The sequence below is a fragment of the Theropithecus gelada genome, chromosome 19 (assembly GCF_003255815.1).
Source record: "Theropithecus gelada isolate Dixy chromosome 19, Tgel_1.0, whole genome shotgun sequence".
In the NCBI taxonomy this organism is placed as follows: domain Eukaryota; kingdom Metazoa; phylum Chordata; class Mammalia; order Primates; family Cercopithecidae; genus Theropithecus; species Theropithecus gelada.
In genome coordinates this window covers 22,039,825-22,063,422 of record NC_037687.1, presented here as the reverse complement: position 1 = coordinate 22,063,422, position 23,598 = coordinate 22,039,825, and the positions used below count along the sequence as shown (strand labels likewise).

General features: G+C 55.3%; 1 protein-coding gene across 2 annotated transcripts; it reads right to left on the bottom strand.

Moving 5' to 3' along the window:
* Positions 1-2,027: 2,027 nt before the first annotated feature.
* Positions 2,028-15,700, bottom strand: BCAM (basal cell adhesion molecule (Lutheran blood group)). Of its 2 annotated transcripts, none has more exons than XM_025368689.1 (15): positions 15,559-15,700; positions 13,402-13,523; positions 12,037-12,265; positions 11,880-11,950; positions 11,075-11,171; positions 10,801-10,983; positions 10,129-10,265; positions 9,659-9,815; positions 4,923-5,038; positions 4,678-4,819; positions 4,368-4,504; positions 4,070-4,214; positions 3,834-3,978; positions 2,612-2,733; positions 2,028-2,522 (listed from the first exon to the last, which is right to left on the bottom strand). In XM_025368689.1, exons 1-15 carry the CDS (start codon positions 15,638-15,640, stop codon positions 2,227-2,229), a joined length of 2,181 nt encoding a protein of 726 aa, XP_025224474.1. In that variant the 5' UTR covers positions 15,641-15,700; the 3' UTR covers positions 2,028-2,226. The 2 variants fall into 2 exon arrangements, with proteins under 2 accessions (XP_025224474.1, XP_025224475.1); XM_025368690.1 differs by having other exon boundaries at positions 2,616-2,733.
* Between the last annotated feature and the right edge of the window lie 7,898 nt (positions 15,701-23,598).

The following is a 23,598-nucleotide window of genomic DNA, read 5'->3' as shown; positions in this document are numbered from 1 at the left end:
CCTCTGTCCCTTTCCGACTGCAATGATCTCTCTGAACCCCAGTTCTTCTTTGTCTGTATTTCTCTTTTTTTTTTTTTTTTTTTTTTGTTTTTTGAGACGGAGTCTTGCTCTGTCGCCCAGGCTGGAGTGCAGTGGCGCAATCTCGGCTCACTGCAAGCTCCGCCTCCCGGGTTCACGCCATTCTCCTGCCTCAGCCTCCCGAGTAGCTGGGACTACAGGCGCCCACCACTGCGCCCGGCTAATTTTTTTTCTATTTTTAGTAGAGACGGGGTTTCACCATGGTCTCGATCTCCTGACCTTGTGATCCGCCCGCCTCGGCCTCCCAAAGTGCTGGGATTACAGGCGTGAGCCACCGCGCCCGGCCTGTATTTCTCTTAAGAAAAAATTATGTAGAGATATGGTCTTGCTACATTGCCCAGGCTGGTCTTGAACTGCTGGCCTCAAGTGAACCTCCTGCCTTGGTCACCCAAAGTGCGGGGACCACAGGTGTTTGCCACCATGCCCGGGTAATTTTTTATTTTTTTGTAGAGATGGGGTCTCACTATGTTGCCCAGGCTGGTCTTGAGCTGCTGGCCTCAAGTGATCCTCTTGCCTGTGCTGAGGACTGCAGCTGTGTGCCACCATACCTGGCTGATTTTTTATTTTTTTGTAGAGATGGGGTCTTGCTATGTTGCTCAGGCTGGTCTCAAACCCCTGGCCTCAAGAGATCCTCCTGCCTCAGCCTCCCAAAGTGCTGGGACTATAGGTATGAGCCACCGGACCTGGCCCACTACTCTTTTTGTCTCTCTGTCTCCCCAAATCTATTTTTGTCTCTTACTCCGGGACTCTCTCTTGGAGCTTCCCAACCCATCCCTCCTGCCTCCCCCTAAATCTTTCCATCCCTTTCTCACGTCCCTCTTTCTTGGCCTTGTAATGTTTCTGTGTCCTCTCTGCCCCAGGCCCCCTTTTCTCTGGATTCCTCCCAGCTCCCCCCTCTTTCCCAAGGGACTCGTCCCCAGAGGAGGTGGCTCCATCCCTAATTCCATCGACTCTACAGTTGAGAGGGAGTTTTTCCTCGCCCAGCTTCAATTCCCTCTGGGGCTCTGGCAAAACAGACTGGGAACTTTTACTTAAGGGGACAGCACCCCACCTCCAGGCAGGCGATGGTCCTTGGGGACCAAGCCCAGCGCCCTCAGGACCCGGCGTCTTTCCCTCCACCCTCGGCCAGCTACGTTGCCCTCTGCGTGCTCACCCGCTCTCATGCTGTCATTTCTTTATCTCTTCTTTTCACGGAGTGTCTCGCTCTGTTGCCCAGGCTGGAGTGCAGTGGTGTGATATCAGCTCACTGTAACCTCTGCCCCCTGGGTTCCAGCGATTCTTCTGCCTCAGTTTCCCAAATAGCTGGGATTACAGGCTGGCACCACCATGCCTCGCTAATTTTTTTGTATTTTTAATAGAGACGGGGTTTCACCATGTTGGCCAGGCTGGTCTCAAACTCCTGACCTAAAGTGATCCATCTACCTTGGTCTCCCAAAGTGCTGGGATTACAGGTGTGAGCCATCAAGCTTGGCCTGTTTTTCTTTTCTTCTTTTTTTAGAGATGAAGTCTCACTTTGTCGCCCAGGCTGGAGTGCAATGGCGTAATCATAGCTCACTGTAGCCTCGTACTCCTGGGCTCAAGGAATCCTCCCACCTTACCCTTCTGAATAGCTGGGACTATAGGCACACCTGGCTAATTTTTGTATTATTAGTATTGTTATTTGTAGCGATGGGGTCTCGATCTGTTGCCCAGGCTGGTCTTTAACTCTTGGCCTGAAGTCACCCTCCAGTGTCAGCCTCTTAAAGTACTGGGATTATGGACATGAGCCACCACCACTGAGGTTACAAAAATGAACCACGGTGCCCAGCCCTGTCTCATTTCTTTCTCCATGACATCAGACTTCTTCCAAGGTCTTGCAAGGGGGTGGACGTGGGGGCAGCTGAGAGGGGGGGATCACCTGCATCGCCCTTCCCTTCCCTACTCCCAGAGGAAGCTCTGGCCACAGGATAGTGTTGATGTGACAAACAGCATTTATTCCAGACTCCAGTGTCCACAGATGATGGGGTCGGGTGGAGGTAGGGTGGGGGCAGGAGCGGGACCAGGGGCGGGGTGGGGGGGTGAATCCAGTGTCAGACTCTGCAGCAAGACGTCAGGTGGGGGGACCAGCAAGGGAGGCGGGAGGTAAAAATAGCCCCGGCCAGCCGACCCTCAGAGCCTTGTCCCAGGCCTGGCCCTGGGCTTGGGTCCAGGAGCTATTCTGGGGCCTGGGAGAGTCACATTCCCTGAAGGAAGGCCCCCTCCCACCCACCCCCCTCCCTCTTCTTCCCTCCCGGAGGCAGGCAGCCGCTGTGAGTCCCTGCTTTGCCGGCAGAGGCAGGAAGGGAGGGCTGGGCAGGGAGAGGAAAGAGGGAAGGCGGGGGTGGTTGCGGCGTGAGCAAGGCTGGTTCTCTGATGCCTGCAGCTCCAGGTCCAGGGACAGCCTCTAGGAGGTTCTTGGCTCAGCACTGGGGAGTGGATGGAGAGGTCAGCCTGTGCCCACGGGCGTGCTCCACTGCCCAGCAGGTCCCTCTCACCAGGGTGCCCAGGCCCTCACCCACCTCGTCTCTGAAGCCCCCGCTGCCACCCCTGGCTCCTCCGGAGGCACCTCCCATGAGAAGGCCGGTCTGCTCTGGCCTCTCCGACCCTGAGTGGCTCAGCTCTGGCTCCCCTGGTGGCCTGGGGGGAAGAGGCATCGGGCGGAGGCGTAGTGTTGGAGGTGCACACACCGGCAGGGGGAAGAACTGAGGATGGGGGTGGGTGGGGCTAGGATGCGGCTGGGGATGGAGGTGAAGATGGGGGTGTGCTGGGTGGGGGTGGCATGGGGATAGGGTAGGGGCTGGTAATGGCACTGGGGTTAGGCTTGGGCACGGGGATGCAGATGCTATTGGGGTTGGAGATGGGAATGGAGCTGGAGTTGGTTTTAGGATCAGTCTGGGATGGTTACGGATTGGAGGTGAGGATGGCCATGTGGTTGGGGCTGGAGACAAGGTTAGATGAGGAGGGGCTTGGGGAGGCTTAGGGGTTGGATTTGGAGTCAGGAATGGGGACAAGGGTGATTGGGGATGGGGACATGGGTGAAGTTGGCTTTGGGATGGTGGGGGACTAGGGTTGGGAAGTGGCTAGGTGAGGGCTGGATGGTAAGAGATGGGATTGGAGGAGAAACTGGAGTTAAGGGTGAGCTCAGGGGGATGATGGGTGTTGGGGCTGGAGGTTGGGGAGGATGGGGATGTGGCCAGGGCTAGAGAGGAGTTTAGATGGGGATGATTTGAAGGAGGTCATGGACTGCAGCTGAGGAGAGATTAGGGGTAGGGTTGGGATTGGAGACAGGGATGGAGTTGGGGACGAGACTGAACTAGGGGCAGGAGAGGAGATTAGGGAGGGGATGGTATTGATTTTGGCTTGGGGATGGGTTTGGGAATGGCTCTGGGTTGGGTTTGGGGCTGTAGTTGGGGTAAGGATGGGTTGGGGATGGCTGTGGATTAGTCTGGGTTGGGTTTGGGGCTGTAGTTGGGGTAAGGATGGTTTGGGGATGGCTGTGGATTAGTCTGGGTTGGGTTTGGGGCTGTAGTTGGGGTAAGGATGGGTTGGGGATGGCTGTGGATTAATCTGGGTTGGGTTGTAGCTGGGGATGAGCATGGATTGGGGATGGAGGTGGATGTGGTGGGATGTAGGGTGGAGAATAAGATGTGGTTGAACTTGGTTATGGGTTGAGCTTGGGGTTGAGGGTAGGGATGGGGTTAAACTATGGTGGTCATTGCAGATAGCAGGCCACTCACGGAGCCCCCTTCTCCCGCCGCCGGCGGCAGCCAGGTCCTCCTTTGCGTCTCATGCAGTAGAAGACAGCAACGACGAGGAGCAGGAGGCCCACGCTGACGGCCACGGCCATGACGGCCACTCCAGCCTGGGAGGTCTGGGGGCTCACTGCAGGGACAGGATGGAGAGAGGCACGGGTCAGGCAATGAGCTCTGTCTGCCCCACGCCCGGCTCCTCTGCCACCACCTCAGTCACTCACCGGTGCCGAAGTGGAAGACGTGGCGCTTGTTCCCGTGGGGGTTGGAGGCTTCACAGGAGATGCCATCGCGGCTCAGGGCACTGGTCACTTTCAGGGTCAGAGAGCTGCTCACCCAACCCTGCCGTCCGGGGATTGGCTCTGCGGGCTGTGGAGGCTCCGATCAGACCCCGGCTGGTGGGGTCAAGGGGTGGGGGTGAGGGCAGAGGTGAAAGACGTCCAGTCTCCCAGGAAGTGAAAAGGAGGATGCAATACTTGGATGAGTGAGAGGGGGCTCAGGGTGGAGAGGAAGGTCCCTTACGCTGCCCCCCAGTTGGCTCCAGCTGAGTTTGGGCTCTGGATGGCCACGGGTGGAGCAGATGAGCGTGACTTCATCTCCTTCCCTCCAGCTGCCGTCTGCCTTGGGCTCTATTTCCGCTGCCCTTAGCTCTGGCAAGCCTGTGGGTGGTGGGGATGGGAAGAAAGTGAAGGGAGAGGAGGGAGAGAGAGAAGAGAGGAATCCAGCAGAAGACGGAGCCCCCAGCCAAGGACTCAGGGACTCGTCCTGTTTGTCCAGGTCCCACACCCCACACTGTCCCCATCCAAGCCCACCCCCTCCCTGCCCCCTGAACCTTGGACCAGCAGCGTGAAGTTCTGGGTGCGGCTGAGGACCGGGACTGTGGGCAGGGAGGCCTCACATATGTAGGTGCCATTGGAATCGAAGGTGATAGAACTGAGTGACAGCATGGGGCCATCGCCCAGGGGAGTGGAGTCCTGGGGAGGGCAGAGGAGGAGGAGGACTCTGTGAGAAGGCGAGGAGCGAGGGGAGAGAGGAGGGTGCAAGTGTGGGGCCCGAGGGGGCTCCTTTCCCTCTCACCTTGGTCCAGCGTAGGGCGGGGGTGGGCAGGCCGTGCACAGAGCAGTTCACAACTGCACTGCTGTTTAGAGGTAAGGAAAGCACCTTCCCCTCGCTGAGCTCCAGGGGGTCCAGATCTGCAGTGGGGGACAGTCTGTCACTCTTCACAGACCCCCACCCACTCAATTAGGGGCTCTCCAGGGGCCACTGGGGGTGCAAATATGAATGAACAGTTGGAAGCAGAGAACAGCAAGTATTCCTCCTGGCTTACCCCATCTCCATGAAATCTCCATTCTCCCATCCAGGCTCTCCAACCAAAAATCTAGCAGTCTAACCCCAAAATACATGCCCAAGTCAATGACTTTTCTTCAGAGCTGACATCTGAGCCCAAGGTTAACGAATAACCTTAGGTGTGGAAAGTGTCCCTTCTGTGACTTTAGCACCCAAACCTTTTGCTCAAACCCCAACCCTTGGGGTCACCTCCCTGTTACACCCAAACATCTTTTCTGCAAAGTTTTGTTTTGTTCTGTTCTGTTTTTGAATAGAGACAAGGTGTTGCTATGTTGGCCAGACTGGTCTCAAACTCCTGGCCTCAAGTGATCCTCTGTCTTGACCTCCCAAAGCGCTGGGATCACAGGTGTGAGCCCCTGCTCCTGGCCTCAGCAGGTCTTTATCTGGTCTGCTCTCAGGACGGATCCTCTTGCCTCCTTCCATCTCTGGCCCCAGGTTTGACTGTCCCGACCACCTCTTCACTAGCCTGCTCCTCCCTCTCGTTCATCCTCCACTGAGCAGCCAGAGGGATCTCTTTAAAACACCCACTGGTCAGGCTGGGCGCGGTGGCTCATGCCTGTAATCCCAGCACTTTGGGATGTTGAGATGTGTGCACCACCTGATGTCAGGAGTTCGAGACCAGCCTGGTCAACATGGTGAAACCCCATCTCTACTAAAAATCAAAGTTAGCTGGACATGGTGGCGCGTGCCTGTAGTCCCAGCTACTGGGGAGGCTGAGGCAGGAGAATTGCTTGAACCCGGGAGGTGGAGGTTGCAGTGAGCCGAGATTGTGCCATTGCACTCCAGCCTGGGTGACAGAGTGAGACTCTGACTCAAAAAAAAAAAAAAAAAATCCACTGGTCATCCCTCCCCTCTGCATAAAACTCTGCAGTGGCTCCCCAATACTCTTGGCATCCAGGCCAAACTTTTTGAGGGTACCTAAAAGATGCTGCCTGATCTGGCCCTCACCCACCTCTTGAACCATCTCCCACTCTCCCCCACTCCTCCTGTGCTCCCAGCTACCCTGTTGTCTTGCTGTTTTTCTTGAGCAGACCAAGTTGGGGCCTGCCCCAGGGCCTTTGCACTTGCTCACTCTGTCTGCAGTGTTCTTTTTATAGCTCTCTGCGTTTCTTTTCTTTTTTCTTTTTTTCTTTGAGACAGAATCTTGCTCTGTCACCCAGGCTGGAGTTCAGTGGCACAATCTCAGCTCACTTCAAACTCCACCTCCCAGATTCTCCTGCCTCAGTCTCCTGGGTAGCTGGGATTACAGGCGCCAGCCACCATGCCTGGCTAATTTTTGTATTTTTAGTAGAGATGTGTTTCACCATGTTGGCCAGGCTGGTCTCAAACTCCTGACCTCAGATGATCCACCTGACTCGGCCTCCCAAAGTGCTGGGATTACAGGTGTGAGCCACCGTGCCTGGCCGTTCTCTGCGTTTCTGAGTCCACTCTGGTTTCTCACTCAAATATCTCTTCTCAGAGGCTTCCCTGACCTACCCTATTTTGGACACCCAGATCTTTCCTACAGCATGGAAAGACTTATTCCACCAGCTGCTGAGAAGGATGACAGCTGTCAGCCCGCAGCTGTCAGCCCTCTCTGGGAACTGCCTCAGCTGCTGAGAGCCCCTTGCCTAAGGCCAGCACACCTCTGAGGACTGGTTGATGTAGGGGTTATTAAGGCCCAGCCCCCTCACCCCAACTGGGGACAACTGTGAAGGGCCATCCTGGATTCCAAGTGCCCCATGGGGCTGACCGAGGGCCCTCTTTCTTTCTTTCTTTTTTTTTTTTTTTGAGACAGAGTCTCACTGTCACCCAGGCTGGAGTGCAATGGCATGATCTCGGTTCACTGCAACCTCCGCCTCCTGGGTTCAAGTGATTCTCCTGCCTCAGGCTCCTGAGAAGCTGGGATTACAGGCGCCTGCCACCACACCCGGCTAACTTTTGGTAGAGAGGGGATTTCACCATGTTGGCCAGGCTGGTCTCTAACTCCTGACCTCAGGTGATCCACTCACCTCGGCCTCCCAAGGTGTCGGGATTACAGGCATGAGCCACGGCGCCCAGCCTACTTTTTTGTTTTTATTTTTCCAGAGACGGGGTCTTTTTCTGTCACTCAGGCTGGAGTGCAGTGGCACAATCTTGGCTGACTGCAATCTCAACCTCCCAGACTCAAGCGATCCTCCCACCTCGGCGTCTGAGTAGCTGGGACTACAGGAGTGTGCCGCTATGCCTGGCTCATTTTTAATTTTTTTTTTTTTTTAATACAAATGGGGTCTCCCTCTGTTGCCCAGGCTGGCCTTGAACTCCTGGGCTCAAACAATTCTCCTGCCTCGGCCTCTCAAAGTGCTGGAATTACAGGCATGAACCACTGCACCCAGCCCGAGGCCTTCTTTAGACTTCAGTCCAACTTCTAAATCCTGCTAAATCTTGCTTCCTTTACCTCCCTAGATCCAAGAGGTGTGGATCCCGGGGTACTTCCCATAAACTTCTTGCCTGAAAACATCCAAATCAGAATGTGCTTCCCAGGAAAGCAGACTGCAACACCCGCCACCTAAAATAATCCCCTATTCCGCTCTCTCTCACTGGTGGTATCACCTGTAGACACACTATTGTTACTGAAAGGGCTCTGTTAGCATTTACCATCTGTCTCCCCTACTGAAATAACAGCAGTGGCCTGTCTTGTTCACAGACCTGTTCCCAGCGTCTGGCACAGGGTCTACCCCAGGAAGGGATATGCAAGAAGTGCTAAGGGAGAATACAGCCTTTCCCCAGGGTCTGGATAAAAGTGAACTGAAAAGTGTTCTTAGAAGCCTGGGATTCAGCCGGGCGCGGTGGCTCAAGCCTGTAATCCCAGCACTTTGGGAGGCCGAGACGGGCGGATCACGAGGTCAGGAGATCGAGACCATCCTGGCTAACACGGTGAAACCCCGTCTCTATTAAGAAATACAAAAAACTAGCCGGGCGAGGTGGCGGGCGCCTGTAGTCCCAGCTACTCGGGAGGCTGAGGCCGGAGAATGGCGTGAACCCGGGAGGCGGAGCTTGCAAAGCTGAGATCCGGCCACTGCACTCCAGCCTGGGCGACAGAGCGAGACTCCGTCTTTTTTTTTTTTTTTTTTTTTTTGAGACGGAGTCTCACTGTGTCTCCCAGGCTGGAGTGCAGTGGCGCTATCTCGGCTCACTGCAAGCTCCGCCCCCTGGGTTCACGCCATTCTCCCGCCTCAGCCTCCCAAGTAGCTGGGACTACAGGTGCCCGCTACCGCGCCCGGCTAGTTTTTTTTTTGTATTTTTAGTAGAGACGGGGTTTCACCATGTTAGCCAGGATAGTCTCGATCTCCTGACCTTGTAATCCACCCGCCTCGGCCTCCCAAAGTGCTGGGATTACAGGCTTGAGCCACCGCGCCTGGCCAACTCCGTCTAAAAAAAAAAAAAAAAAAAAAAAAGAAGCCTGGGATTCAAGGGATTGGTTAGAAACAGATGGTAGGGGAGGATGGGCAGTGAAGGTGGGAACCAGAGGAGCCTGGGGGGTGATGAGGAGATAGCCTTGACTGGGGAGAAGGATCAGCTAATGGTGAAGCTGGCCAGGTGGGCCTCGAAGGCTATGGTGAGACACCTGGGCTCTCTCCCAAGGGTACTGGGGAGCCATGGCAGATTCTGAGCAGAGGAAGGTCAAGTTTGTGCTACGGAAAGAGCTCTTGACCAGATGCGGTGGCTCACTCCTGTAATCCCAGCACTTTGGGAGAGCAAGGCAGGAGGATCTCATGAGGAGTTCAAGACCAGCCTGGGTAACACAGCAAGCCAGGTCCTGTCTCTAGGGAAAAAAAAAAAAAAAAAATTTAGCCAGGTGTGGTGGAGCACCTGTGGTCTCATGGCACTGCACTTGAGCCTGGATAACAGAGCGAGATCCTATTTCTAAAAAAAAAAAAATTAGAAGAAATTAAAAAAGAGAGCTCTCTGGTCTCTCTAGCTGCCTCGTGTAGGACAGATTAGAGGGGATGGAGGCAGGTGCTCGGAGAACCAGGACAAACACCATAGAAATGCAGAGAAAGGCCAGGTGCAGTGGCTCATACCTGTAATCCCAGCACTTTGGGAGGCTGAGGTGGGTGGATCACCTGAGGCCTGGAGTTCAAGACCAGCCTGACCAACATGGTGAAACCCCATCTCTACTAAGTACAAAAAATTAGCTGGGTGTGGTGGCGCATGCCTGTAGTCCCAGCTACTTGGGAGGCTGAATCAGGAGAATTGCTTGAACCTGGGAAGTGGAGGTTGCAGTGAGCCAAGATTGTGCCATTGCACTCCAGCCTAGGTGGCAAAAGCGAGACTCCGTCTGAAAAAACAAAACAAAACAAAACCCCAAAACACAAGAAGTGCAGAGAAAGGGTTGAAGGCAGACTGTTTGGGATGACAGAGCAACTTCAGGGCTGTGGGGAGGAGGGTGCAGAGGCACTGATGCCAGGGCCCCTTCTGCCTGCCCCTTCCCCCAGGGCTCTCACAGGCCACACGCAGCTCCAGCGTCTTGGAGAGCTGCACGTCATCTGCTGCGTCGTAATCCTCCACTCTGCAGCCGTAGGTCCCGCTCTGGCCCCTGGTCACTCCCTCCAGGGTCAAGTTCCCCTCGAAATTTGCATTCAGCACTTCCTCCTGCTCATCCTGGGAGACAGGTGATGAGGAACCAGGCTCAGAAGCCACCCTAGTTCAGCGGGCTTATGCTAGGTCAGAAGCCACCAGATTAGTGTCATGCTAAGCCAGAATCAGTGGTCAGGGTTCGTCAAGTCAGGTGGCATGCTAAGTCCTGACTCTCTCAAATCAGGGGTCAGAGGTCCTTTTAGTTCGTGGGCCACCAGATCAGGTGGTGACTAAGCCAGGGGCCTCCCAGGTCCCACATTAGAAGTTATGCAGGTTAGTAGGTCATGGAGGTCAGGGGCTGGGGGGTGGATCCCAGAGGAACCCTTGGGTGGGTCACCTGAAGGCGGAAAAGCGTATACTCCGGGCTGGGGCTGCCGTCCCCTCGGCAGAGCAGCTGGACAGTGTCACCCTCGCGTACCCAGCCTGCTGGAGTGGATGGGCTGCCCAACCAGAACTGCACGTGCTCCGTTGGATCTAAGGGAAGGGCAGGGAGATGGGAATCGTGATCAGGGGAAGGGTCAAGGCTAGAGGACAGACAAGGGGTCAGTCCTGCATCCCAGTAGAGGGCTATGGCGGGTCAAAGGTTAGGGGTCATAGGTTTCAAGCCTCAGGCTCACACTTATTCTGAGGCAAAGTGCCAGAGTTCAGAGGTTGAAATAAACTGTGAGTATAGGTCAAGGGTCAGAGGTCCGTACGGGCGACAGGTCAGTGTGAGACTTGGAGCCAGATGTCATAGGGGGACCTGATTCAGTGTGAGAGAGTGTAAAGCACCATTTAGTCCTAAACTCCACGGGGTCCAGGGTGCTAAGTGGAGGTTGGAGGTCAGAGGTCATGATGGCACTTGTGTGACCAATTGAGGTCAGAAGTCAGCGGCCAGCACTAGCACATTTTTTTAGCATGAAGTAGGGAGGTGGAGGGTCACAGGGGAGTGTGAGGCCACCAGGTGGAGGGTCAGGCCTCATGAGGTGTGGAGCCTGAGGTCAGAGGTCAAAGGCCAGCACAGACTCACAGTGCAGGGTGAGGCGGAAGGTGGGGCTGTCCAGGCGGCCGTGGCGGCCCTTGGGCAGGCTGTAGTGGGCAGCACAGTGGAAGCTGGCATCTCGGTCATCCTTGCGGAGCCGCAGGTAGAGAGTGCTGGTGAGGGACAGCAGGCCCGAGGCCTCCCGGACCGTGCGGCTGGTCATGTAGCCCTCTGAGAGAGATTAGGGGAGGTGGCAGTCAGCCAGGCCCCAGTCCCGCCACCCACCCCAGCCCACATCCCGCCGAGCTCCTGCGCTGCTCACTTGGGTTCATCTCTACGGGCACCTCCAGGCGCTGCCCGTTGCGATACCACGTGATCTTGGGGACCGGGTTCCCATTCCGGCTGTTGCAAGTGGCGATCTGAGGCAGACACAGGTGTGGCCCTGGGTTTGGAGCTGGGACTCTGAAGTCGGGGCTCCTCTCTCAGCAGTTCTTGCCACTCAGACTCAGGAGCCGGGCTCCTAACTCCTGACTCTCCCAGGACCCAGGAGTCTGAATTCCTAGTCCCCGACTCCTCAGACTGAAGAGTTCAGGCCTCCAGCACCATCCTCCAGGGACTAAGGATTCTGGGTCCCCCAGCTCTCTCCTTCCCAGGACACAGGAGTCTTCCCCCTCTGCCCCTCCTTTTTTTTTCCTTTCTTTTTCTTTTCTTTTCTTTTTTTTTTTTGAGATGGAGTCTCGCTCTGTGGCCCAGGCTGGAGTGCAGTGGTGTGATCTTAGCTCACTGTAGCCTCTGCCTTCCGGATTCAAGTGATTCTCATGCCTCAGCCTCCCGAGTAGCTGGGATTACAGTTGCACACCACCGTGCCTGGCTAACTTTTGTATCTTTAGTAGAGACAGGGTTTCGTTATGTTGGCCAGGCTGGTCTGGAACTCCTGACCTCAGGTGATCTGCCTGCCTCTGCCTCCCAAAATGCTGGGATGAGAGGCATGAGCCACCTCGCCGGGCCTTGCCCATCATCCTTCATTACCCAGGGGTCCCCAGCCCCTCCTCCCTCAGACCCAGGAGTCCAGGGCCCTGTTTTCTCCTCCTCCAGGACCCTGGGACCAAGGTCCACCCGAGAGGTACCTCCTGGGCAGAGTCCTCCATCACAGATAGTGTCCCTTTGTTGGGGGAGACCTCAGTGGCCTCTGGCTTTGCTGTGAAAAAGATGTTCACGTCAGAAGCCCCTGCCCTGTGCCCCTCCCTGCCTGCCTCCCTTCGGGGGATGTCTGTGGACACTTACCAAACACGTTGAGCCGTGCAGTGGCCTCAGCAGTGCCTGCCGCCCCTGCCCTCACCACGCACACGTAGTCTCGCTCGTCGCCCACCTGGGCTTCAGCCAGTACCAGGCTCCCCTGGGAGTCCAGCTGGTATGGGGGACTGCGGCCCCGGGTGTCGTGCATTGTGACCTGGAGCTCAGAGCCCTGCATCTCGGCGGAGGCCAGGCGGGGGCGAGCTCCCGAGCGGTCGGTCTGCGGGCACACGGGAGTCTCTCAGCTCCTGGTGTCCCAGCGCTCCTCAGTCTCTCTCTCTCTCTCTCTCTGGGCCCTTTCTCTCTGCAGCTCCTGGCTCTGCCTCTTTTCCTCTTGTTATGGGTTTCCCTGGTCCCTCTGTCCCTCTGTCCCTCTCCACCTTCTGCCCCCATTCCCTATCAGTTCTTGATTTTTCCTGTCTCCTTTTCTCCATCTCATTCCAGTCCCATCCCTCTTCCTCCCCATCTCTCCCTCTCCGCTTGTCTCTCAAGCAGAGAGAGACAAGTCACCTGGCTGGGGTGCAGTGGCTTGATCTCGGTTCACTGCAACCTCCGCCTCCCAGGTTCAAGCGATTCTCCTGCCTCAGCCTCCCGAGTAGCTGGGACTACAGGCACGCACCACCACGCCCGGCTAATTTTTGTATTTTTAGTAGAGACAGGGTTTCACCATGTTAGTCAGGACGGTCTTGATCTCTTGACCTTGTGATCCACCCACCAAGGCCTCCCAAAGTGCTGGGATTACAGGTGTGAGCCACTGCGCCTAGCCTTCTCTCCTCGTTAGTCCTCCCTGACCCCTCGAGTCTCCTGCTTTCTTTTTTTCTTTTTCTTTTTGAGATGGAGTTTCGCTCTTTTTCCCCAGGGTGGAGTGCAGTGGCACGATCTTGGCTCACTGCAACCTCCGCCTCCCAAGTTCAAGCGATTCTCCTATCTCAGCCTCCTGGGTAGCTGGGACTACCGTATTTTTTATTGTATTTTTGTAGAGACGGGGTTTCGCCATGTTGGCCAAGCTGGTCTCGAACTCCTGACCTCAGGTGATCCACCCGCCTGGGTCTCCTAAAGTGCTGGGATTACGGGCATGAGCCACCGCACCCAGCCTCTCCTGCTTTCTTGGTGTCTGTCTCTGTTCTCTCTCTCAAGAGCCCACAGTCCAGAGCAGGTCAACGTCATTCTAGACTCAGCTGTGCCCAGACATGGGGCACCTTGCAAATCCCTTCTCCCCAGTGGGACTCAGTGACCCCATCTGTAACAAGGGGTGTGGCTTGGTGGATCTCTACAGACCTTAGGCACTGATGAGAGAATGAACCTTTGCTGCCCTGCTGTGCCCTGACTCCAGGCCCCCCAGCCCCAAGCACTCACAAGGAACCATTCCAGCACATAATGGTCATGGGCTCCCGTAGGGGTGCAGTTCAGAATGACAGACTTTCCTCGCATCACCTCCACCAGCGGTGGCACAGACAAGCGCACCTCTGCCTGGGCATCTGCAAGAGGGCATCTGAGCTGTTGTCCACCACACCAACAGGAAGAGCCCTCCAGACAGGGTTCTGTCTCCCCCAGGACCCAAGCGTTCAGGTCCCAGCCCCTCCTCCCTCAGACCCAGGAGTCCAGGTTCCAGCTCCTCCTTCCTCAGATCCAGGAGTCTGGGCCCCTGTCCCCTCCTCCCTCAGACCCAGGAGTCCAGTCCCCCAGCTCCTCCTCCCTCAGATCCAGAAGTCCAGGCCCCCAGCCCCTCTTCCCTCAGACCCAGGAGTCCAGGTTCCCAGCCCCTCCTCCCTCAGACCCCGGAGTCCAGGCCCCCAGCCCCTCCTCCCTCAGACCCAGGAGTCCAGGCCCCCAGCCCCTCCTCCCTGAGATCCTTTCGCCCTCCATCCCTTCTCCCTACATCTCTGGGTCTCAAATCCAACCCTCCCTGCACTTGCAGAGCTCAGGGCTCCTCCTCTGGGCTGCACAGGGCCCTGGGGTAATACTGCACCGGCCCTTGCTTCTCCCAACAGAGCACATGCCACCCCCCAGGGCAGGGCCAGGCCTGGCTCAGTCATTTGCCTCCAGCACCCTGGGCAGGGCCACCTCCATGATGATGGATAAATGTCTCTCTCCATCCCTGTCTCCACCTCTGCGTGTGTCTCTCCTCTTGGGTCTTCATCTCTGTCCCTGTCTCTGCCTCTCTCTCTGCACCTGCACCGTTCAGTCCCTGGGTCTCTTCCTCTTTCCCATGAGTGAGGGGCTGGGGTGTGGGCTGCGGCTGGGCCCGGAGCTTAGGCGGGATAGGTGTGTGGGGGTGGTGAGGGGGGACAGGGCTGGGCAGGTTTCAGGAATGTGGGAGGGACAGGCTGGCTGAGACCTGCCCGGCCTGGAGCCAGAGCCCCCAACCGCCTCTTGGCCCCCCTCTCCGTTTGATACAACAGCAAACGGGATATAAGGTGAGTCATCGCGCAACAGGATAAGGTTGAGGCCCAGGATCTTGGGAAGCTGAGTGCCTGGACTCCTGGGATCAGAGGGAAGAGGAGGCTGGGGCCTGGGTGGAGTAGTTCTTGTAGAAAAACCACCACCCTCCCTCACCCTCTGGTCTGGCATCCTGGCATCAGCTCTCAGTGCTTCTTAGATACTCCCTTCCCTTCTCCGCTCAATCTGGCCCAGCCCCACCCCTGGGGACCCACTACTGACCATGAGTGTGCCAGGGGCCTGGATTCCCAGGCACTCACCTCTGGCCCCAGCTTGTCCCCAGGGAGGGGTGATGGGGGCCAGGCTGGTGCCTAAGGCTGGGTCTGAGCTGCAGACAGCAAGTGGAGGCAGAGAGGTCCTCTCTCTTCCCCAATCTCTCTCATCTCTCTGTCCCTCTGTCCCCAGCCCCCCACCCAGGGCCTCCTCTCCTTCTATCGCCATGCCCATGCAGGTGTGTAAATGTAGCTGAGGCCCCAGGAAGGGGGCCTGTCACTTGGAAACACTTTGTTCCACTGTCACTGCCCAGGGCTGGTGCTCCAGCCCTTTCCTGAGGGAGGCAGGTTCTTTATACTGGACTCTGGAAACTCCTAAATATGTAGGGATCGCTGGTGTGGGGAAACATGGTCCTCGCTTCTCTAAGGGGTCCCTGGACCTCTTAAAACTTGAGAACCTTTGAGGGAGGAAGCCCTGGGGTTTTGATCCTCTGTGCCCTGGGGGAAGCCATTCTAGCCCCTGGAGGCCTGGACTCCTGGGTCTGAGGAAAGAGGGCTGGGGGCCCAAATTCCAGGGTCTGAGGAAGGAGGCAGGTGGGACGCAGATTCCAGGGTGCTGAGTGGAAAGGGGGCTGACTTCTCTAGTTGTCTCTGATCCACCGCCTGGGTATCCCCAGCTCTCTTGCCTGGCTGTCCCCAGATCTCTCACTGGAAGGTGTACCTTCCAACACTCCCATATTCCTCCTTCTTGGGGTCCCCACATTTTGCTTCCTGGGGTCAGGGTAAAGCCCTTTCTCTTTGCTTTCCCGGGGTCCCCAGGGGCCTCCCCCGAGTCCCACCTTGCCCTCAGCCCGAGCCATACCTCGGTGCGCAGCCAGCAGGACTGCGAGCAACAGCAGCCGCGGGGCCCCGCGCGTCTGGGCCGGTGCGTCCGGGGGCTCCATGTTCACGGCGGCGGCGGCGACTGAGCCCCGGCTGCAGCTCGGCCGCAGCGGGGCTGGGAGCTAGAGGCCCCGCCCCCGGCAGCCCCGCCCCGCCCCGCCCTCCAGGCCCCCCTCGTCCCCACCAAGCCCGGGCGCGGGGCCAGGACCTCCCACTGCCCGGAGGGGACCTCCCAGTGCACGGGGCCAGGCTCGGGGCTCCTCCGCCCCCAAGCCCAGGACTGTCCAGGCTTACTGACCAGCGCCCGCAGCGGGGAGGCCTGATGGACCAGTGTAGCCGGTGACCCGAGCTGGGATCTCACCAGGCAATCGCGGACCCTCTCCCCGTTATTCTGACCAGGGGCCCTGGGGACTCGTCCCCACTGTGACCAGCAGCCTAGGCTGGCATTGTCGATTTTAACCAGCCGACCCCACTGCAACCGGTGGCCTGCGATGGCCTCTCCCAGTGTAACTAATGGCCCCAAGTGTGCCGTCTGAGTGGCCTGCACTGGCCTCTCCCAGTCCAACCAGTGACCCCCGCAGCCTGACCAGTGGCCCCCAGCAGCTGTTCCCAGGATGCCCGGAGACGTTTTCCCCTGTGGTCAGTGCTCTGGGCTGCTTTCCTCGTCTGACCAGTAGCCTGGAATCAACCAGTTTAATCTTTTATCTTCAATGGTCTTCAAATCCAGTTCCTCCTAGACCGCTTCGATAATGGGGCTGGGGGTGGGGTACAGGGTGCCCTCTCGCTTGCTTACCCGTGGAAGGCCCTCCCACTCTTCCCCCTGTCCAGGGAATCCCAGGAATGCCACCCTCCCTTCCTCCTTCCCGCTCTCTCCTTCATTCCCTCCCAACCTTGTGGGGAGGGGAGGAGTCAGGCTGGCCAGAGCAGGTGAGGAGGGCAGGGGAAGAACCCAGGGCACCTGCGGGAAGGGGGAGGAGTCCAGCCACTGCTAGGAAGGGTGGGTCCCAGGTCCGACCGCCCAAGGCCCCTATAGGCCAGGTCAGACTGGGACAAAACCCCCCACTAGATGTCACTAGTTGCTCGGGACAGTGGTCAGAACGTGGGAGGGTGGGGGGTCACTGGCCACACTGGGAGAGGTTCCCCAGGCTTCTCATTAGCCTGGGGGTTGGGGTAGCCCTGGATCTGGGCTTTGCCTGCTCCGATACACAGAGAAGGCTTGGATTACAGGTCAGCCTGGGAGTTATTAGATTGGTCAAGGTTACTTTATGTATTGGTCACACAGGAGAGCAACGTGTTTCTTTTTTGTTTTTTTTGTTTTTTTTTGAGAGGGTCTCGCTCTGTCACCCAGGCTGGAGTGCAGTGGCGCAATCATAGCTCACTGAAACCTCGACCGCCTTGGCTCAAGTGATCCTTCCACTTCAGCCTCCCAAGTAGCTGGGACTACAGGCTTGTGCTACGATGTCCAGCTAATTTTTGTATTATTTTTTTTTTTTTTTTGGTAATAGAAACAGGGTATTACTATGTTGCCAAGGCTGGTCTCCAACTCTTGGGCTCAAGTGATCCTCCCGCCTTCTAAAGTGCTGGGATTACAGGCATGAGCCACTGCGTCCATCCTAGGGAGCAACTGTTACATCGGAAAAGATTACCTTTAGGATTACCTGTACCATCCCCTCCTCCAGGAAGTCCCCTCTGCCTTCCCTGGCTGGGTCAGATTCCCCCTCTGGGCTCCCCAACCTCAGCCCTGCATGCTCTGAGGGTCCCTGGCTGGGGACTGTGAGCCTGTGAGTGCAGGGCAGGACCAGTGATGTCTTGATCACTGTGGTGAGCTAAGGGCCCCTCCCCTGGGTACCCCACCCAGCACAAGACCAGACACAGTGCAGGTGCTCAGGGAAGGTTTGCAAGGCACACAAGCTCACGTGCAGATTCCACCCACACCGGAGCATCCCAGGATACACAATACAAACTCACTCATGGGGAATGCGGCAGCACTCCAAGACAGTCCCGGCTGCTGTCAAGCTCACACACTGTGAGCACCGACACACACTCCTTAGCTCTTCTGTCCCTGGCCTGTGCACCTTCTGTTTGGGCAGGACCCTGGTACATGCCCTCTCAGCAGCCATCCACCTCTTCCACCTCCCTCAAGAACCCAGACAGCTGAGGTTGGGCACAGTGGCTCACGCCTGTAATCCCAGTACTTTGGGAGGCCGAGGTGGGTGGATCACCTGAGGTCAGGAGTTCGAGACCAGCCTGACCAACGTGGTGAAACTGCATCTCTACTAAAAATACAAAATTAGCCAGGCATGGTGGCGTGCGCCTGTAATCTCAGCTACTTGGGAGGTTGAGGCAGGAGAATGACTCGAATCCGGGAGGTGGAGGTTGCAGTGAGCTGATCTCTTGCCACTGCACTCCAGCCTGGGCAACAAGAGTGAAATTCTGTCTCAAAAAAAAAAAAAAAAAAAAAAGAAAGAAAAAACCTAACCATCTGAGGTTCTAGGTGAGGGAGGAGAACTCTATGGCACGTGTATGAAGGAGAAAAGTCAGAAACACCAAAACAGCAGCCATGGCCCCTTGGAGACTTGCAGAAACTAGTCTTGTACCATCATCTGCCTTTGTCACCTGTAATTTATTCTCACAAAACAGCCTGAGGGATTCCTTTTAAATATGAGTCAACTCATGTCACTCTTCTGCCCCAGGGTTGTCCCATGACTTCTGCCTCACTTAGGGTAAAAGCAGAGGTCCAGGTCAGCCGCAGGGACTCATGTCTGTAATCCCAGCAATTTGGGAGCCTGAGGCGGGAGGACTGCTTGAGCCCGGGAGTTTGAGACCAGCTTGGGCAACATAGCGAAACCCGGTCTCTACAAAAAATACAAAAATGGCCGGGCATGGTGGCTCATGCCTATAATCCCAGCACTCTGGGAGGCCGAGGTGGGTGGATCACCTGAGGTCAGGAGTTCGAGATCAGCCTGGCCAACATGGTGAAACCCCCTCTCTACTTAAAATACAAAAATTAACCAGCCGTTGTGGCAGGTGCCTGTAATCCCAGTTACTCGGGAGGTTGAGGCAGGAGAATTGCTTGAACCCGGGAGGCGGAGGTTGCAGTGAGCCGAGATTGCGCCATTGTACTCCAGCCTGGGGGACAAGAGCGAGACTTTGTCTTAAAAAAAAGTAACAACAACAAAAAATTAACTGGGCATGGTGGTGCATGCCTGTAGTCCCAGCTAAACGGGACGCTGAGGTGTGAGGATTGCTTGAGCCAGGGGGGGTCAGAGCTGCAGTGAGCCGTGATTGTGCCACTGCACTCCAGTTTAGGTGACAGAGTGAGACCCTGTCTCAAATAAAATAAAAACAAAAATAAAATAAAATAAAATAAGATATAATGGCAACTCCCTTTATATCAGCCATTCCTTATTTCTCTTATCTTACATTTTCCTTGGTAGCATTTATTGCTGTCAGATAAATTATAGTTAGTTATTTGTTATTGTTAATCTTGTCCAGAATTTAAAGTGCAAGAGAACAGTAACTTTCTTTTGTTCACCACTGTTATCTCCAGTGTCTAGAACAGTGCTTGGCATGAAGAGGAGATGAGTAAATATTTGTGGACTCAATTAAATAAAGTTCTAAGGCCAGGCATGGTGGCTCATGCCTGTAATCCCAGCATTTTGGGGGGCCGAGATGGGCGGATCGCGAGATCAGGAGTTTGAGACCAGCCTGGCTAACATGGTGAAACCTCGTCTCTACTAAAAATACAAAAATTAGCCAGACATGGTGGCGCGCGCCTATAATCCCAGCTACTCAGGAGGCTGAGGCAGGAGATTTGCTTGAACCTAGGAGGTGGAGGTTGCAGTGCGCTTAGATTGCGCTACTGCACCCCAGCCTGGGTGACAGAGCGAGACTAGGTCTCAAAAAAAACCCAAAAATGCCAGGCGCGGTGGCTCACGCCTGTAATCCCAGCACTTTGGGAGGCGAGGCGGGTGGATCACGAGGTCAGGAGATGAAGACCATCCTGGCTAACATGGTGAAATCCCGTCTCTATAAAAATACAAAAAATTAGCCCGGCGTGGTGGCGGGCACCTGTAGTCCCAGCTACTCGGGAGGCTGAGGCAGGAGAATGGCGTGAACCCAGGCCACTGCACTCCAGCCTGGGCGACGAGCGAGACTCTGTCTCAAAAAAAAAAAAAAAAAAGAAACAAAAGAAAAAAAAGTTCTAATTCCATCCATGCTGTCGCAGGTGTATATCCTCATATATTTTAAGTAACAAGGCTTATGTTTTCTGAAACTCTGGGCTTAAGCAATCCTCCTGCCTCGGCCTCCCAGGGTGCTGGGATTACAGGTGTGGGCCACCACGGTTGGCCAGACTTACCTTTTCATTGTTTTTGAGACGGAGTTTCACTCTTGTTGCCCAGGCTGGAGTGCAATGGCACGATCTTGGCTCACGGCAACCTCCACCTCCCAGGTTCAAGCGATTCTCCTGCCTCAGCCTCCCAAGTAGCTGGGATTACAAGCATACACCACCACGCCTGGCTAATTTTGTATTTTTAGTACAGACAGGGTTCCGCCATGTTGGCCAGGCTGGTTTCGAACCCCTTACCTCAGATGATCCACCAGTCTCAGCCTCCCAAAATGTTGGGATTACAGGCGGGAGCCACAGTGCCCGGCTGACTTATCTTTTCTTGACCTTTTTCCCATTATTTTTTGCACAGTGTGTGACGATTAACTTTAAAACTAGCTCACAGCTTGTGGAATGTGGGGAGAATGACACATTTGGAGGGGAATGGTTCTTCCCTGATTCCAGTCTCAGATCTGGAAAATGGAACTATTGAAATTTTTTGTCTTGGGTGGCAGCGTGAATGCGTTTTTTTTTTTTTTTTGAGACGGAGTCTCGCTCTGTCGCCCAGGCTGGAGCGCAGTGGCGCACTGGAGCGCAGTGGCGCAATCTTGGCTCGCTGCAGGCTCCGCCTCCCGGGTTCACGCCATTCTCCTGCCTCAGCCTCCCGAGTAGCTGGGACTACAGGCGCCGGCCACTGCGCCCGGCTAATTTTTTCTATTTTTAGTAGAGACGGGGTTTCACCATGGTCTCGATCTCCTGACCTTGTGATCCGCCCGCCTCGGCCTCCCAAAGTGCTGGGATTACAGGCGTGAGCCACCGCGCCAGGCCTTGTGAATGCGTTTTTGATTGTACAACGAGAGATGGTTGTGCAGGGAGAGTTTCGATAAGAACTTCTGCAAAGGGTCTATTGATATTGAACATTCAAAGCCAGGTAAAGTGGCTCATACCTGCAATCCCAGCACTTTGGGAGGCTGAGGCAGGCGGATTGCTTGAACCTAGGAATTTGGGACCAGCCTGGGCAACCTGGTGAAACCCTGTCTCCACAGAAAATACATATTAACAGGGTGTGGATGTGTGTGCCTGTAGTCCCAGCTACTTGGGAGGCTGAGGTGGGATGATCGCTTGAATTGGGGAGGTCAAGGCTGCAATGAACCAAGATTGTGCTACTGCACTCCAGCCTGGGTGAAAGAGTGAGACCTTGTCTCAAAAACAAAACACAACAACAACAACAACAAAAAACCAAAGGAGCAGGCTATAGTAGATATTTTTGGGGAAGGATTACCTGGCATGTGCAGTCCCTTCCCACATTTAAGGAAATTCCTACTGTCTGAAAGCCTACTGTCTGTTGAAGCCAACAAGAATGGATGTTTGCTTTCCTGCATCTGTTGGAGCTAAGGTGACTTAAGCTTGGCAAATCCTTCCACACTTGGCAAATCCTTCCACATTTTTGAATATCAGGAATTGGTCATCTCTTCCAGCCACACATGGCAGCTGGGACAGATTCTATTTTCCAAAGACGGCTACAACACTCTCTTTCTTTTTTCTTTTTGAGACAGGGTCTTGCTCTGTCACCCAGGTTGGAGTGCAATGGCATGATCATGGCTCACTGCAGCTTCGTCCTCCAGGGCTCAAGTGATCCTCTCACCTCAGCCTCCTGGGTAGCTGTGAGTACAGGTGTGCGCCACCACTCCTAGTTAATTTTTTTTTTCTTTTGTAGAAATGGGGTTTCACCATGTTGCAACAGTCTCTTTCATCCCACATGTGTTTCTACAATCAGAGCTTGATACTCTTTCCATCAAGAGGTGGGGGTCTATGGCACCCTCCTCTCAAATCTGCGTAGTCTGGTGACTTGCATGCAACCAACAGAATTCAGCTGAAGTGAAGTTGCGGAACTCCCAAAATGAGCTAGAAAAGGCCATGCAGGTTCTGCCTAGGTCTTCAGCGGCCATATAAAGTCTGACTACCTTGAGGCAGCCATGCTGTGGGGAAGCCCAACCTGGCTAGTGCAGAGACCACATGGTGGGGGAGGCCCTAAGACCACAGACAGATGCCCACCAGCCACCCTGCGGCCAGCATCACTGATTGCACCGTTTGTTTGCATCCTGAGCCAAACAAACCAGCCACACCTTTCTTCAAATTCCAGCCCACAACAACCGTGAGACTTAATGCAATGATTGCTGTCATTTGCGGCTAAGTTGTTAAGTGATTTATTACCAGCAACAGTGAATGAGAAGGGCAGCCATATCCTATTTCTGGGGCAGCAGAGGCAGCGAGACAACTACAGTGTCCAGTGGCCATCACCAGCATGGCCTCATCAGACCGGTTCTGTGGTGTCACTGTGGCTGGGTTACCATTGCTGGCCAGCTGCCAGGATCCTTCCTGCTCACTTTCCAATCCTGATTCCCCAGTTCACTCCTGGGATTCTGTGAGCGACCCCAACTCCTCTCAATAAATTCCCTTTCTGCCCCTGAGGTGGCATCTGTTGCTTGGAACTAAATCTGTGATAACTCTTTCTTTCTTTCTCTCTTTCTCTCTTGCAATCTCTCTCTCTCTCCCCCTTCCTCCCTCCCTCCTTTCCTCCCTTCCTTCCTTTCCTTCCCTTCCTTCTTTTTTTTTTTTTTTTTCAGTGTTTCGCTCTTGTTGCCCAGGCTGGAGTACAGTGGTGTGTACTCAGCTCACTGCAACCTTCATCTCCCGGGTTCAAGTGATTCTCTTGCCTCAGTGTCTGGAGTAGCTGGGATTACAGCTGCCTGTCACCATGCCTGGCTAATTTTTGTATTTTTAGTAGAGACGGGGTTTCACCATGTCGGCCAGGCTGGTCTCGAACTCCTGACTTCAGATGATCCACCCACCTCGGCCTCCCAAAGTGCTGGGATTACAGGTGTAAGCCACTGCGCCCGGCCCTGATACATTCTTTCAAGCCTCCTGTCCATTAGAATACTTTTTCATCATTTAAAAAATTTTCTTTTCTTTTTTGAGATGGGGTCTTGCCCTGTTGCCCAGGCTGGAGTGCAGTGGTGCAATCTCGGCTCACTGCAGCCCTGACCTCTCGGGCTCAAGCCATCCTCCCACCTCAGCCTCCCGAGTAGCTGGGACTTACAGGCATGTGCCATCATGCCTAGCTAATTTTTCCAAAATTTTTTGTAGAGATGGAGTTTCATCATGTTGCTCAGGCTGGTCTGGAACTTCTGAGCTCAAGCAACCTGCCTGCCTCAGCCTCCCGAAGTGCTGGGATTACAGCCATGAGCCACCACGTCTGGCCTCATCATCTTTTAAGTCTCAGCTCAGACATCACCTCCTCCTGGAAGCAGTCCCTGACCTCCCAGGCTGAGTGAGGTGCCCCCTCTGGGTTCCTGCAGCCCCCTGGGATTCCCTACCCCAGCCATGCCCACTCTGGGTCATCACTATCTAGGGACGGGTCTCTTTCCTCTACTGGAAGGTGAGCCCTTGTGGGGCAGTGATCACTGCTTCCTGGTCAGCATCGCTCAGCCCAGGGCTGGGCACAGGGCAAGGTCTCCGGGAATGGGGCATTTTAAACAAGGTGAAGGGAGGCTTGGGTCAATCCACGATGAATCATGAGGTGGCATTTCTTCTTCCTCAGCAAGATTTAGACTGGAAGTTAGCAGTTACTCTGGGAGAAAGATGTCAGAGAGCAATGAAGGACAGAGAGAGGGATGAGAACAGACTGTGGCA

Excerpts from the sequence above, each read along its gene's own strand:
- BCAM (XM_025368689.1), bottom strand. The coding sequence starts at position 15,640 with ATGGAGCCCCCGGACGCACCGGCCCAGACGCGCGGGGCCCCGCGGCTG. Across the intron at positions 11,172-11,879 it reads TGGAGGACTCTGCCCAGGAG|ATCGCCACTTGCAACAGCCG; the intron begins GTACCTCTCGGG and ends TGTCTGCCTCAG. Across the intron at positions 2,523-2,611 it reads GGGCTTCAGAGACGAGGTGG|TGCTGAGCCAAGAACCTCCT; the intron begins GTGAGGGCCTGG and ends TCCACTCCCCAG.